Source organism: Hypanus sabinus, chromosome 2 (genome assembly GCF_030144855.1).
Source record: "Hypanus sabinus isolate sHypSab1 chromosome 2, sHypSab1.hap1, whole genome shotgun sequence".
Taxonomy (NCBI): domain Eukaryota; kingdom Metazoa; phylum Chordata; class Chondrichthyes; order Myliobatiformes; family Dasyatidae; genus Hypanus; species Hypanus sabinus.
In genome coordinates this window covers 602,291-617,032 of record NC_082707.1, presented here as the reverse complement: position 1 = coordinate 617,032, position 14,742 = coordinate 602,291, and the positions used below count along the sequence as shown (strand labels likewise).

Genomic DNA, 14,742 nt, shown 5'->3' with positions numbered 1-14,742 from the left:
GTAATTTTTTCAAGTGGAATGCAGCTAAAAATTTCATTCTTCCAACGATCTATAATTAAGTATGAATCTGATTTCCAAGTAACTGCAATAGCCTTTTTGGCTACTGCCAATGCAATTTTTATGAATTCTTTCTGATATTTATTCAATTTGGATTTTGATTTTATCCCTCCAATATCACCTAGTAAAAATAATATTGGATTATGTGGAAGTTGTATTCCAATAATTTGTTCCAGTAAAACTCTTAAATTTGTCCAAAAAGGTTAAATTTTAGAACAAGACCAAGTAGTGTGTAAAAAAGTACCAATTTCTTGATTACATCGAAAACATTGATCAGATAAATTTGAGTTTAATCTATTTTTTGTGGTGTAATATATATTTGATGTAAAAAGTTATATTGTACTAATCTTAGTTGAACATTTATTGTATTTGTCATACCATCAAGACATAATCTTGACCAACTTGTTTCATCTATTTTAATATTCAAATCAGTTTCCCATTTTTGTCTTGACTTATGAATTCCTTGTTTAATTGCCTGTTTTTGAATCAAATTATACATACCAGAAATAATTTTTTAAATTCTTCCTTTATGAATTAAAGTTCCTATTTCATTAGGTTTTGGCAATAACATTGTTTGACCCAGTTTATCTCTTAAATAAGCCCTTAATTGGAAATACCAGAAAACAGTGTTATTTGATATTTTATATTTATTCTTTAAATGGTCAAATGACATTAATATACCTCCTTCAAAACAGTCTCCTACATATCTAATCCCTTTGTGAAAACAGTTATATAAAAGTTGATTATCCATTGTAAAAGGGATAAGCTTATTTTGAATTAAAGGTCTCTTTGCTAATAAAGATTTCTTTATCTCATCATCAACATTTATCTTATTCCATAAATCAATCAAATGTTTTAGTATAGGAGATTCTTTCTTTTCCCGTATCCATTTAGATTCCCATTTATGTATAAAATCTTCTGGTATATTTTCTCCTATTTTGTCTAATTCTATTCTAATCCATGCCGGTTTATCTTCATCAAAAAAAGATGCAATAAATCTAAGTTGATTTGCTTTGTAATAATTCTTAAAATTTGGTAATTGTAACCCTCCTAGGTCAAATTTCCATGTCAATTTTTCCAACGGCCTGGTGCTCCTTAGTGGGGTCACGATCAAGGGGTAAATAAGAGGAGGTATCAGAGAGTTGTCGCTGTGCCTCAGCCAGGTAGAGGTCAGTACACCAGACAACAACAGCTCCCCCCTTATCAGCGGGTTTTATAGTGAGGTTGGGATTGGTGCAGAGGGACCGGAGAGCAGAGCGTTCGGAAGGAGTGAGGTTGGAATTGGAACAGGGTGTGGTGAAGTCAAGGCGGTTGATGTCCCGTCGGCAATTAGCAATAAAGACATCCAGAGCAGGCTGAAGACCAGAGCGGGGGGTATCCATGAAGAGGAGGAGGGTTGAAGACGGGAGAAGGGGTCATCGGTGGGGGCAGGAGAGTCCTTGTCAAAGAAGTAAGCTCGGAGACGGAGACGGCGGAAGAAGAGTTCAGTGTCATGGCGTACGCGGAACTTGCTGAGGTGTGGACGAAGGGGGACAAAGCTGAGGCCCCTACTGAGGACAGAGCGCTCTGCCTCAGAGAGAAAATAGCAAGATGGGGAATTGCCAGATGGGACCATGATAAAAAGATGTGCTGGCATTGGAGAGGATTCAAAGGAGGGTTCACAAGGATTGTTCCAGGAATGAAAGGATTATCATATGAATAACATTTGATGGCTCTGGGTAAGTACTCGCTGGAATTCAGAAGGATGAGAGGAATCTCATTGAAACCTTTTGAATGTTGAAAGGCCTAGACAGAGTAGATGTGGAATTGATGTTTCCCAGGGTGGGAAAGTCTAGGACAAGAGGGCACAGTCTCTTGATATAGGGGCAGCCTATCAAAACAGAGATGCGGAGAAATTACTTTAGCCAAAAGGTAGTGAATTTGTGGAATTTGTTGCCACATGCAGCTGTGGAGGCCAGGTCGTTGGGTGTATTTAAGGCAGAGATTGATTGGACATGGCATCGAAGGTTACAGGGAGCAGACCGGGAACTGGGGTTGAAGAGGTGATTAAAAAAAAATCAGTCATGATTGAACGGTGGAACAGATTTGATGGGCCAGATGGCCTAATTCTGCTTCTATGTCTTAGGTCTTATAAAGAATGTGAGAGTCTGCAGCCTCTGTTTGAATATCTGAAGGCATTGCTCTTCAAGTTCTGGCTACATATCAGCATAACAATTGATACAACCTATTGTTGCTATTACAAAGAAGGCATAACAGTGGTTATATTTCATTAGGAGTCTGAGGATACTTGATATATAACCAAAGACACTCACAAATTTCCACAGATGTATCATGAGAGCATTCTATCTAAATGCATCACACTCTGGTATGGAGGGGTCACTTCATAGGACTGGAAAAAGCTGCAGAAAGTTGTAAACTCAGCTGGTTCCATCACTGGCACTAGCCTCCCCAGCAAAGAGAACACCTTCAAAAGGCAATGCCTCAAAAAGGCAGCATCCATCATCAAGGACATGCCCTCTTCTCAATGCTACCATCAATGAGGAGCTACAGGTGCTTGAAGCCACACACTCAATGTTTCAGGAACAGCTTCTTTCCCTCTACATCAGATTCCTGAATGGACAATGAACCCATGTACACTACCTCACTATTTTTTTCATTTTTATGATTTTTTTAACTTAATTTAATTAAAAAATAAATTAAGTAAAATATATATCTTAATGTAATTTATAGTTTATTTACTATGTATTGCAATATACTGCTGCTGCAAAAGAACAAATTTCACAACATATGCCAATGATTTTACGCCTGATTCTAAGCTTTGTCACCAAATGTGGAGTGTGGTATAGTTTCTGTTGTGCCTGTGGATCTGGCCTAGCTGGTAATAATGGGTCCAGCTCTACTCTGACTCTACTTGAGCCAGTTGCCTACCCCCCTTCTAGGGTAACCCGGAGAAGGAGTACATGATGTCAACGAGTGCAATGAGAGAAATTTCTGGGAACGCTGGGTACCACTGGGGCTTGAGTGCATCCAGAATAGAGATGACAGTGTTGTAATTTAAAACCGCAAATAATGTGAATTGAGGTACACTGTAGTATTCTAATAATGTGATGTTGTAACAACAAAATAAGCTGGATCACTGGATGGTATGGAAAGTGCACTCCAATGGATAGGAACACTCTACAATGTGTAGTCAAAACTGCCAAACACATCACTACTACCAGCCCACCCGCCATCAAGGACATATGACAGAAAGCTGACAGAAGAGGGCTAGGAACATCATGAGGTATCCCATCCACCCTGCTCATGGACTGCTTGTCCCACTCTCATCAGGGAGGAGGAGACGCCAGGACCACCAGACTCAAAAACAATTACTTTCCCCAAGTAGTACGGCTGATCAACACCTCCACCCACTAACCCACCCCTCCACACCCCCAACCACCACTACTTTATCACTTCTAACAGTCACCTATGTACAGACACTCTTGTGCCTAGCATTACTTTATGGTCATACGATCAATCTATGTATATATACCTATTAATATTTTTGTGCATTTTTAAATAATCATTGTGTTCTTTATCTTATTGTGTTTTTTTATACTGCATCAGATCTGGAGTAACAGTTATGTTGTTCTCCTTTACGCTTGTGTGCGGAAAATGACCTGAAACAATCTAGAATCTTGAATTGAGAGTCGGCGTCGTGGACTTTGTGGAACTTACACAGGTCCATGGTTTATGCTGCAAGTGAGCCTTTATTTAAACTGATTGCATAATGTACAGAGAGCAATGAGAATGTAAAGCTTAACCATACAAACAGAGGTTGAGGCAATCAGCAATTATCAATTTCAGAAACACATGTAAAATCACTGAAGAGAGTCAAGATTCGCAGGACTTCTTAATATGGAAGGAGGATTACATGATTAGAAACACAAAGTACACTGCAGATGCTGGGGGTCAAAGCAACACATACAAACAAGCTGGAGGAACTCAGTAGGTCGGGCAGCATCCGTGGAAACGAGCAGTCAGTGTTTCAGGCTGAGACCCTTCATCAGGACTGAAGAGGGAGGGGGCAGGGGCCCTATAAAGAAAGTGGGGAAGAGTGGGAAGGAGAAGGCTGGTGGGGGTCAAGTTAAAAACCAATCAGAGAAAAGATCAAGGGATGGGGAGGGGAAGCAGGAGGGGACAGATAGGAAAGGTGAAGAAGGAATGCAAGGTGAAAGCACTGTGTAGTAGAAGGCAGAATCATGAGAGAAATGACAGGCAGCTGGAGGAGGAGGCAGAGTGAAACTGGGTTGGGGGAAGGGAGAGGCAAGGAACACTGAATTCTCCAACTTCCAGTAATTCCTTCCCTCTCCCTTCTCCCATTCTCTTATGATTCTGCCTTCTTCTACTACACAGTGCTTTCACCTTACATTCCTTCTTCACCTTTCCTGCCTATCCCCTCCCTGCTTCCCCTCCCCCATCCCTTGATCTTATTGATTTTTAACCTGACACCCACCAGCCTTCTTCTTCCCACTCTCCCCCCACCTTCTCTATAGGGCCCCTGCCCCCTCCTTCTTCAGTCCTGATGAAGGGTCTCGGCCCAAAACGTTGACTGCTCGTTTCCACGGATGCTGCCCGACCTGCTGAGTTCCTCAGCTTGTTTGTTACATGATTATAACACTGGCTTTCACTAGTTGGGTGTTTTGATGCTGTAAATTTTCATCTGTTTAAACATGGGTGCTGTTGGTAATAGTTCCCATTGCAAATCACTCTGGAATGACTTGGATCTGGATCTGGATCTGGAATATACCAGTTAGCCCCTTCACTTTGTTCCATCATCCAGTCTAACCAAGATTCACAAGACAAAGGAACAGAAGTAGGCCATTCAGCCCATCGAGTCTGCTCCGCCACTCCACCATGAGCTAAACTATTCTCCCATCTAGTTCCAATTTCTGGCTTTTTCCCCATATCCCTTGATACCCTGACTAATTAGACACCTATCAATCTCTTCCTTAAACACCCTCAATGATCAGGCCTCTACAGCTGTATGTGGCAATGAATTCCATAAATCCATGACCCTCTAGCTAAAAAAATTTCTCCTCATCTGTTAAATGGATACCCTCTAATTCTAAGGGTATTATTGTCCTGGACTCACCCACCAAGGGAAACAGCCTTTCCACATCTACTCTATCCAATCCTTTCAACATTCTAAATGTTTCTATGAGATCCCCTCCCATTCTTCTATACTCTAATGAATACAGTCCAAGAGCTCACAAACACTCCTCATATGTTAGCCCCTGCATTCCAGGAATCATCCTCGTAAATCTTCTCTGAACATTCTCCAACATCAGTACATCCCTTCTAAGATAGGGGGCCCAAAACTGCACACAGTATTCCAATTCCAAGAATGATCCAATCCTGGCCTCAGGACTTCATTCCGCTTCTCTCCCTGACATTGGTAAAATCAGCTTCCCTTCCACTGTGTCTGTCTATATTTCCTGCTGCCTTGGGAAACCTACCAACATAATCACAATGCCATAAGGCATAGGAGCAGAATTAGGCTACGCGGCCCATCAATTCTGCTTCGCAGTTCTATCATTTAGCCTCAACCTTATTAACCTGCCTTTTCCCCATAACCTTTGACACCCCAACTAATCAAGAACCCATCAACCTCTGCCATAATTTACAAGGATGTTGCCTGGATTGGGGAGCATGCTTCATGAGAATAGGTTGAGGGAACTCGGCTTTTCTCCTTGAAGCAATGGAGTTTAGAAAAATAGAGAGCTATGGGTAAGCCTAGATAGTTCTAAGTTAAGGACATGTTTGGCACAGCTTTGTGGGCCGAAGGGCCTGTATTTTGCTGTAGGTTTTCTACATTTCTATCTATGTTTCTACAAATATATCCAATGTCTTGACCTCCACAGCCTTCTGTGACAATGAATTCCACAGATTCACTACTCTCTGGTTCAAGAAATTTTTCCTCATCTTTGTTATAAATGGACGTCCCTCTATTCTAAGGCTGCGTCCTCTGGTCCTAGACTCCCGGAAATATTCTCTCCACATCAACTCTATCTAGGCCTTTCAATATTCAATAGTTACACAAATCAGCCAATTCTCCTTTGTTTATCCTGTTTGTTATTTCTTCAAAGAATTCCACAGATTTGGCAGGCAAGATTTCCCCTTGAGGAAACCATGCTGACTACAGCCTATTTTATCATCTGCCTCCAAGAACCCTGAGACCTTATCCTTAATAATTGACTCCAACATCTTCCCAACCACTGAGGTCACATTAACTGGCTTATACTTTCCTTTCTTCTGCCTCTCTCCCTTCTTGAAGAGAGGGTGTGACATTTGTAATTTTCCAGTCTTTCGGAATCATTCCAGAATCTAGTGATTCTTTAAAGATCATTACTAATGCCTCCACAATCTCTTCTGCCAACTTTTTCCAGAACTCTGGGGTGTACACCATCTAGGCCAAGTAATTTATTTGCCACCTTCAGATCTTGCAGTTTCCCAAGCACCTTCTCTCTAGTTATGGTAGCTTCACACACTTCATGCCCCCGACACCTGGAACTTACACCATACTGCTAGTGTCTTCCACAGTGAAGACTGATGCAAAACATTTCTTCAGTTTGTCTGCTATTTCATTGTCTCCCATTACTACCTCTCCAGCATCGTTTTTCAGTGGTCCAATGTCCACTCTCACTTCTCTTTTACGCTTTTTGTATCTGAAGAACTTTTGGTATCCTCTTTTGGCTAGCTTACTTTTGTATCCATCCCAGCCCTCTAACTTCCTACTAATTTTTGTTTTATTATATGCTCCCACTTTGGCTTTTATGTTGGGTTTGATTTCTCTTGTAGTCACAGTTGTGTTATCTTGCCGTTAGAATACTTCTTCCTTTTTGGTATGTATATATCCTGTGCCTTCCAAACTGCTTCCAGAAATTTCAGCCATTGCTGCTCTGCCATCATCCTTGCCAGTGTTCTTTTCCTATCAATTTTGGCCAACTCCTCTGCAATTCCCTTTACTTCACTGTAATATTGATACTTCTAACTTTAGCTTCAGGGTGAATTTGATCACATTATGATCACTTTCTCCTAGGGATTCTTTTACCTTCATCTCTCTAATCAATTCTGGTTCATTGCATAACACCCAGTTCAGAATAGCTAATCCTCTAGTGGGCTCAACCATGAGCTGCTCTAAAAAGTCATCTCACAGGCACTCTAGAAAGACCCCCTCCTGTAATCCAGCACCAACCTGATTTTCCCAATCTACCTGTGACTATTGTAACACTGCCCTGTTGGCATGCTTTTTCTATCTCTCATTGTAATTTATAGGCCACATCCTTACCACTGTTTGGGGATCTGTATACAACTACCATCAGAGTAATTTTACACTTGCAGTTCCTTAGCTCTATTGACAATGATTCAACACCTCTTTTTACCAGCAGAGCAATGCCTTCCTGACTATCCTTTCAATACAATATTTATCCTTGGACTTTAAGCTCCCAGCTATAATCTTTCAGCCAGGATTCCATGATGTCTGCAACATCATACCTGCCAATCTGCAACTGTGCTGTTAGTTCATCTACCTTATCCTGTACAGAGTGCCCATTCAGACTCAACACCTTCAGTCCTGTATTTAACCTTTTCGTTTTTGTCACACCATACTCTATATTGATTCTTAACTTTGTCTGAGGACTCACCAACATCTGCCTCCACCTACTGTTCTGGCACTCTGGTTCCCATCCCTCTACAACTCTAGTATGTCCTATATCTGTCTTGTGCTGTGTATGACCATTAGAGTCACAGAGAATACAGCACAGAAACGGGCCCTTTGGCCCATCTAGTTCATGCAAAAATCAATTAAACTGCCTACTTCCATCGACCTGCACTGAGAACATAGTCCTCCTTGTACTTGTCCAAACCTCTCTCAAACTTGTGAGCATGCGAGCACGAGCATGTACTGGTTGTTCATTCCTCATCCTCACGACCTTGAGTAAAGAAGTTTCCCCTCATGTTTTCCTTAAACTTCTCACTTTCACCCTTAATCCATGACCTGTGGTTGTAATCCCACCCAACCTCAGTGGAAAAAGCCTGCTTAAATTTACCCTACTTATACCCCTCATCATTTTGTATACCTCCATCAAGACTCCTCTCAATCTGCCATGTTTTCGAGAATACAGTCTTAACCTATTCAATATTTCCTTACAACTCCTCAGGTCCCCCAGACCTGGCAACATTCTTGTAAATTTTCTCTGCACTCTTTCAACCTTGTTTATATCTTTTCTGTAGGCAGTTGACCAAAACTACACTCAATCCTTAAAATTAGGCCTCCCCAACATCTTATAGAACTTCAATATAACATCCCATCTTCTGTACTCAATACATTGATTTATGAAGGCCATTGTGCCAAAAGCTTTCCATATGACCCCATCTACCTGTGACACCACTTTCAACAAATTATGGACCTGTACTCCCAGATCCCTTTGTTCTACCACACTTCTCAGAACCCTACCGTTCACTGCGTAAGACCTATATCCCACTGAAGTGTAAAACTTCGCACTTATCTCCGTTAACTTCCATCTGCCATTTTTCAACCCATTTTTCCAGCAGGTGCAAATCCCTTTTGTGAGCCATGATAGCCTTCCTTACTGTCTACTATATCCCCAATCTTGATGTCATCTGCGAATCTGCTGACCTACTTAACCATATTATCATCCAGATCAATGATATAGATGACAAACAACAAAGGACCCAGCACCGATCCCTGTGGCACACCACCAGTCTCAGGCCTCCAGTCAGACAGGCAACCATTAACTACCACTCTTTTGCTTCTTCCACAAAAAACAATATCTAATCCAATTTACTACCTCATCCTGAATGCCAAGCAACGGAACCTTTTTGACCAGCTTCCCATGTGAGACCTTGTCAAATGCTTTACTTAAGTCCATGTAGACAACATCCACTGCCTTGCCTTCATCCACATTCCTGGTAACTTCCTCAAAAACTCTATAAGATTGATTAGACATAACCTACCATGCAAAAGCCATGTTGACTATCCTTAAACAATCCTGTCTTTCCAAATACTTATATGTCTGGTCCCTTAGAATACCTTCCAATAACTTTCCCACAACTGATGTCAATCTCACCAACTGTTAATTTCCTGGTTTATGTTTGGAGCCTTTTTTAAACAGCAGAACAACATCCGCTATCTTCCAATCCTCTGGTACACCTACTGCTGCTAAAGATGATTTAAATACCTCTGCTGGGCCCTAGTAATTTCTGCATTTGCTTCCTGTAGGGTCTGGGGGAATACCTTATCAGGCACTGAGGATTTATCCATCCTGATTTGCCTCAGGGTAGCAAATACCTCCTCTGTAATCTGTACATGGTCCATGAAGTTGATGCTGCTTTGTCTCACTTCTATAGACTCTGTCCATCTCCTGAGTAAATACAGATGCAAAAATATCCTTTAAGATCTCCCCCATCTGTTTTGGTTCCACACTTGGATTACCATTCTGATCTTCCAGTGGACCAATTTTGTCCCTTACAATCCTTTTGCTTTTAACATACCTGTAGAATACCTTGGGATTCTTCTCCTTGTCTGCTAGGGCAACTTCATGCCTTCTTTTAGCCTTCCTGATTTCTTTCTCTTGCATTTCTTATATTCCATAGTATTTCATTCGTTCCTACTTGCCTATACCTACTATACACCTCTTTTCTTCTCTTAACCAGGGCCTCGATATATCTTAAAAACCAAGGTTCCCTACACCAGTTATTTTTTACCTTTTATTCTGACAGGCACGTACAAGCTTTATACTCTGAAAATTTTGTTTTTGAAGGCCTCCCACTTCCCAAGTACACCTCTGCCAGAAAATAGCCTGTCCTAATCCACACTTGCTCTATCATTTCTGATACTATCAAAATTGGCCTTTCTCCAATTGAGAATCTCAACCTAAAGACCTGACCTATCTTTTGCATATTTACTTTAAAACTAAAGGCATAGTGGACACTGGATGCAAAGTGTTCCTCTACATAAGTTTCTGACACCTGCCTTGTCTCATTCCCTAATAGCAGATCCAGTATCACACACTCTCTCATTGGGACTTCTACATACTGATGAAGGAAACCTTCCTGAACATTTTTGACATACTCTATCTCATTCAGTCTTTTTACAAAAGTATGGGATTCCCAGTCAATATTTGGAAAGTTAAAAATACCTGCTATAGCAACATTGTTCTTTGCAACAGTCTGCAATCTCTTTACAAATTGGTTCCTCTAAATCCCTAGGACTGTTGGGCGGTCTGTAATATAGCCCCATTAATGTTGCCATACCTTTCTTATTTCTCAGTTTTACCCATTAGTCGAGTTTTCCAGTCCATCGTGATGGAGCACTGTTATAACATTCTCCCTGATTAGTAGCATCACTCTTCCTCCTTTAGTCCCTCCCACTCAGTCCCATCTAAAACAAAAGAACCCTAGAATATTGAGCTGCCAGTCCTGTACCCCTTCCAACCAAATCTCACTCATGGCTACAAGGTGATAATTCCAGGTATTGATCCATTCCCTGAGTTCATCCACCTTCCTTCCGATACTCCTTCCATTGAAATGTACACAGCTCAGGACACCAGTCACACCATGCTCCACCTTTTGATTCCTGAATTTGTCTGAGATCCTACCAACATCTGTCTCCACAACCTCTCCACAAAATATTCTGGCACTCTGGTTCCCATCCCCCTGCAAGTCTATTTTAAACCCCGGCTTACAGCATTAACAAACCTTCTCGCCAGGATACAAGACCCTTTCCCACCTTCCCTGGAAGAGAGTCCAATGATCCAAAAATCTAATGCCCCTCCCTTCTACTGTTGGTACTGAGTTTTGCACCTGGGAATAGTGTTTTGTTTAGCTGCATACATGTGTATGGTTGAATGACAATTGAACTTGAGTTGGAATTCCTCAGTTTTTAATGACTCTCTTGTACTCGAAGCTTTGCTCTGATATGATTGTTCTCTCTTCCTCCAGTCCCTGTACATAATGCACAGATATCCTTAATATAATTCCACTTGCTTTCCTCTGCACCTTCCCTAGCATTCTTGCTGGAGTCCAGAACTGAATACAGTGCTATAGCTGAGGCCTAACCAGTCATGTGATTTTGCATAAATGTTTGATTTTTATATTCAAAGCCCTTTCCTTGGGTGAGGGTCCCTCTGGACCCAGACCCACGTGCAGATATTTTTGGGAAATATATGGCCATTTTAACCAAGTGTTACTTACACTCTAGCATCAGCAATTATTCAGATGAATTGCTCATTTTCTCTTTCAGCCACCGTGAATATTTGGAAATCTTGGTGTAAACGCCATAGACACGTTTGCTGCCACACTTCTCAGGGCCACCCCAAGAGACCAAACCCTGAGCTACCCAGCTCTCGGTGGCAGAGTCAAATGTGATGAATGCCCCTCCGCTGTCTCCCAGACATGTGTCTCGTCCACCCTCATAGAATCCAGCACAGAACATGTTATCTGTGACATTGTAGGTGTCTGAGCGCGATTCATAGCTGCTCTTACACTCTGCCTGAAGAGTGACTGGCAGCTTCACATACTGCAGGACATCTGACAGCATTGCCTGATCACCTCCAATGCCATCATCAATGGTCACGTTAGGGTCGGTGATTCCCCACCCAGCCACCACCCCTAGAGTGTTTGGTAGTGGTCCATCAGTCTCCCGAAGGCTGGGCAAACACAAAGGCATCACAAAATCATTCATAGACACCTTCTCCTTCATTTTTACCAGAGCAATGTCATTGTTGTAAGTCCTGGGATCAAAGGCCTTGTGTACGATTATTTTCTCGACCATCCTCTTTATGGCTTCTTCCTTTTGCTGGACATTGTGGAGTCCCAGGTAAATGGTGACATATTCACTGGGGACCAGAGTGATGGAATTGTCCCTTCTCTGAGACCGCAGTACGTGGGCTGCCGTCAGTACCCACCGTCTGGAAAGTAAGGCCCCACTCCCAAACCACTTGTCCTGTGGGACTCGGGTCATGTCCTCTACCACCACCAGTAACTGCCAGGGGAAGAAGCCTGGACGAGCGCTCAACCCTCCGATGATGCGCTTGTAGAGAGAAGGCAAGGTTCGAACCGGCTTCCCACAGACTATCAGTAACAAATAAAAGAGAGATCAGCGCTCCAGTTACAAAACACAGGCACACAACATCCAACAGTACGTTGTGTGTCACACCCATCACAATTCTATTAACCATTCTGTAGTCATGCACTCCTTCCATTTTAAACACAAACAATGATCAGAAACTTGGCACTCCCTTTAAACTTGCTGGTGACCAGAATGCAGTCAGAAGTGAACATGGTGACCAGACAGGGTACATGCATGGACTATACAGAACATTAAACTCGACACTCTAAGCACAGACTATATATAACATTAAATTCAACACTGGTGTAAACACCAACTATACAGAACATTAAACTCAACACTGCATAAGCACTGACCATAGAGGACATTAGTTCTGGTTATACACAAAAAACACGATACTAGGCTGTTTAATAATACTTAAGATATTAATGTGGTTATGCTAAAACAATTAACAAGTGCTGGTTACATAGGATGTTGGTGTGACTATTTCTACTAAGCATCAGGTACAGAACGAGTAGGAGTTGGAATTATTTTTTATTTATTTAGAGATACAATGTGAAACAGGCCCTTTGAGACATGTCACCAGCAACCCACTGATTTAACTAACTCAAGACCAATCATGCAACAATTTTACAATGACCAATTAACCTACTAACCGGTACATCTTTGGACTGCGGGAAGACAGCAAAGCACCCAGAGGAAACACACGCAGTCCACAGAAAGGAACATACAAAAACTTGCTTATAGAGAAATTAAACTTAGCCCAGGATGATGTGCCAAATCAATTAAATTAGAAATCAAATGGCCAACTAAACTAATCCCTTCAGCCTACACAATGTCCACACCCTTCCATTTTCCTCACATTTATGTGCCTATCTAAATGTTTCTTAAAAGTCACTAATGTATCTGCTTTTACCACCACCCTAGGCAGCACACATGCACCCAACACTCCCTGTGTAAAAAAAACTTGCCTCTCACATGTCTTTTGAAATTAACCCCTTTCATCTTAAATGCATGTCCTCTGGTATTAGACATTTCAACCCTGGGGGAAAAAGATATCGTCTGTCTACTTGATCTATAATCTTATAAACCTCTATCAGCTCTCCCGTCAGAGAAAACAATCCAAGTTTTACCAGCCATTTGTTATAGCAACCTCTCTAATCCAGGCAACATCCTGGTAAACCCCTTTTTCACCCTCTGCCAAGCCTCAACACCCTACCTATGAGACGACCAGAACTGTATGCAGCCAAACTAGAGTGGTATAAAGTTGCAACATAATTTCCTGACATGTGAACTCAATGCTTTGACTAAAAAAGGCAAGCATGTCATGTCTTCTTAAAAACCCTATCACCCTGTGTGGCCACTTTCAGGGAGCTATGAACTTGGATCCCAATATCCCTCTGCTCATCAACACTGTAATGTATAATGTGGGAGATCGCGAACTTACCCATTGTCCTTCTGAATATGCCTATGGGGCGTGTGCCCAGCTCCTGCTCCCTTGTCAGACAGCATCACTAAGGAACATCCATGATAGTGAAAGCATCATAGACAGGAGCTTCATTGAGGTGGTCACATGAAACATGCAGGCAGCAGGTAGATGGATAAGTACCAAGAAAGGCACAGGAGGTAGGAGGAAGGAGGTAAAGGAGCATCAGGTCTAGGACTGCCAGAGTGGGTAACAGCTTTATCCCCCAGGCTGTGAGATTAATGAATACCCTGCCACCACCGAGGTCTCGTCACTAGGATATGAGCTCTTTACTGTACAGTTTTCTGTTTACCTGTGCTGTACACTACATGCACTTTGAATTGCATTTTATCAACTCATTTGTAGTAATATTTTGTTTTACGTGCTCTGTGGTCCAGAGGAACTTTGTTTCATTTGGTTGTATATATGTACAGTCAGATGACAATAAACTTGAAAACAATGAGCTTGAATGTGCAGCAGGTTAAGGAGGAGCCCTGAAGTGACAGAAGGCTGGAGAGTGAGAGTTAGACAGACTGCGATGGAGACTCCAACATGGTGTGTTGCTTCCCAGATGCCAGGGTCAAGGATGTCTTTAAAGGATTGCAGAACATGTGCTACAGCAAATTTAGCCCAGGAGTTGCAAAGGCTGAGGAGAGATCTGATAGAGATTTATAAGATGATGAGAGGGATAAATAGAGTAGACAGGACAGTATCTTTTTCTCAGGGTCAAAATCTCTAATGCCAGAAGGTGATTTGAGTATCTGAGGTGAGAGGGGGTAATTTCAAAGGAGATGTGAGGGGCAAATTCTTTCACAGAGAGAGAGAGAGTGGTGGGTGTCTGGAATGTGCTGTCTGGAGTGGTGGAGAGAGAGGGAGAGGGAAGGAGGGGGGAGAGAGAGAGAGAGAGAGGGGGGATGGGGGAGGGGTTGAGGAGGAGAGAAGAAAGTAAGTTAATTTGCTCCCTATCCCATGGAGAGCAGTCTGCATCACTGTCTGCTATGGGATTGGTGGGGGGGGGGGGGGTGGGCGCACAGGACTGAAAGAAGCTGCAGAGCATTGTAAATATAGTCAGCTCCATCTTGGGCTC

General features: G+C 42.1%; 1 protein-coding gene across 7 annotated transcripts in view; it reads right to left on the bottom strand.

Annotated features, from left to right (window-relative positions):
- Nucleotides 1-14,742, bottom strand: part of masp1 (MBL associated serine protease 1) — a 404,010-nt gene that overhangs the window by 148,721 nt on the left and 240,547 nt on the right. For 3 of the 7 annotated variants that reach the window (XM_059990875.1, XM_059990870.1, XM_059990876.1), the window contains exon 11: nt 4,657-12,192. The exons of the other annotated variants lie outside the window; for them this stretch is intronic. In XM_059990875.1, coding sequence (XP_059846858.1) covers nt 11,330-12,192 — 863 coding nt within the window. In that variant the 3' untranslated portion in view covers nt 4,657-11,329. Of the gene's footprint in view, nt 1-4,656; nt 12,193-14,742 lie in introns of those variants that run through there. 7 annotated transcript variants of the gene reach the window in all.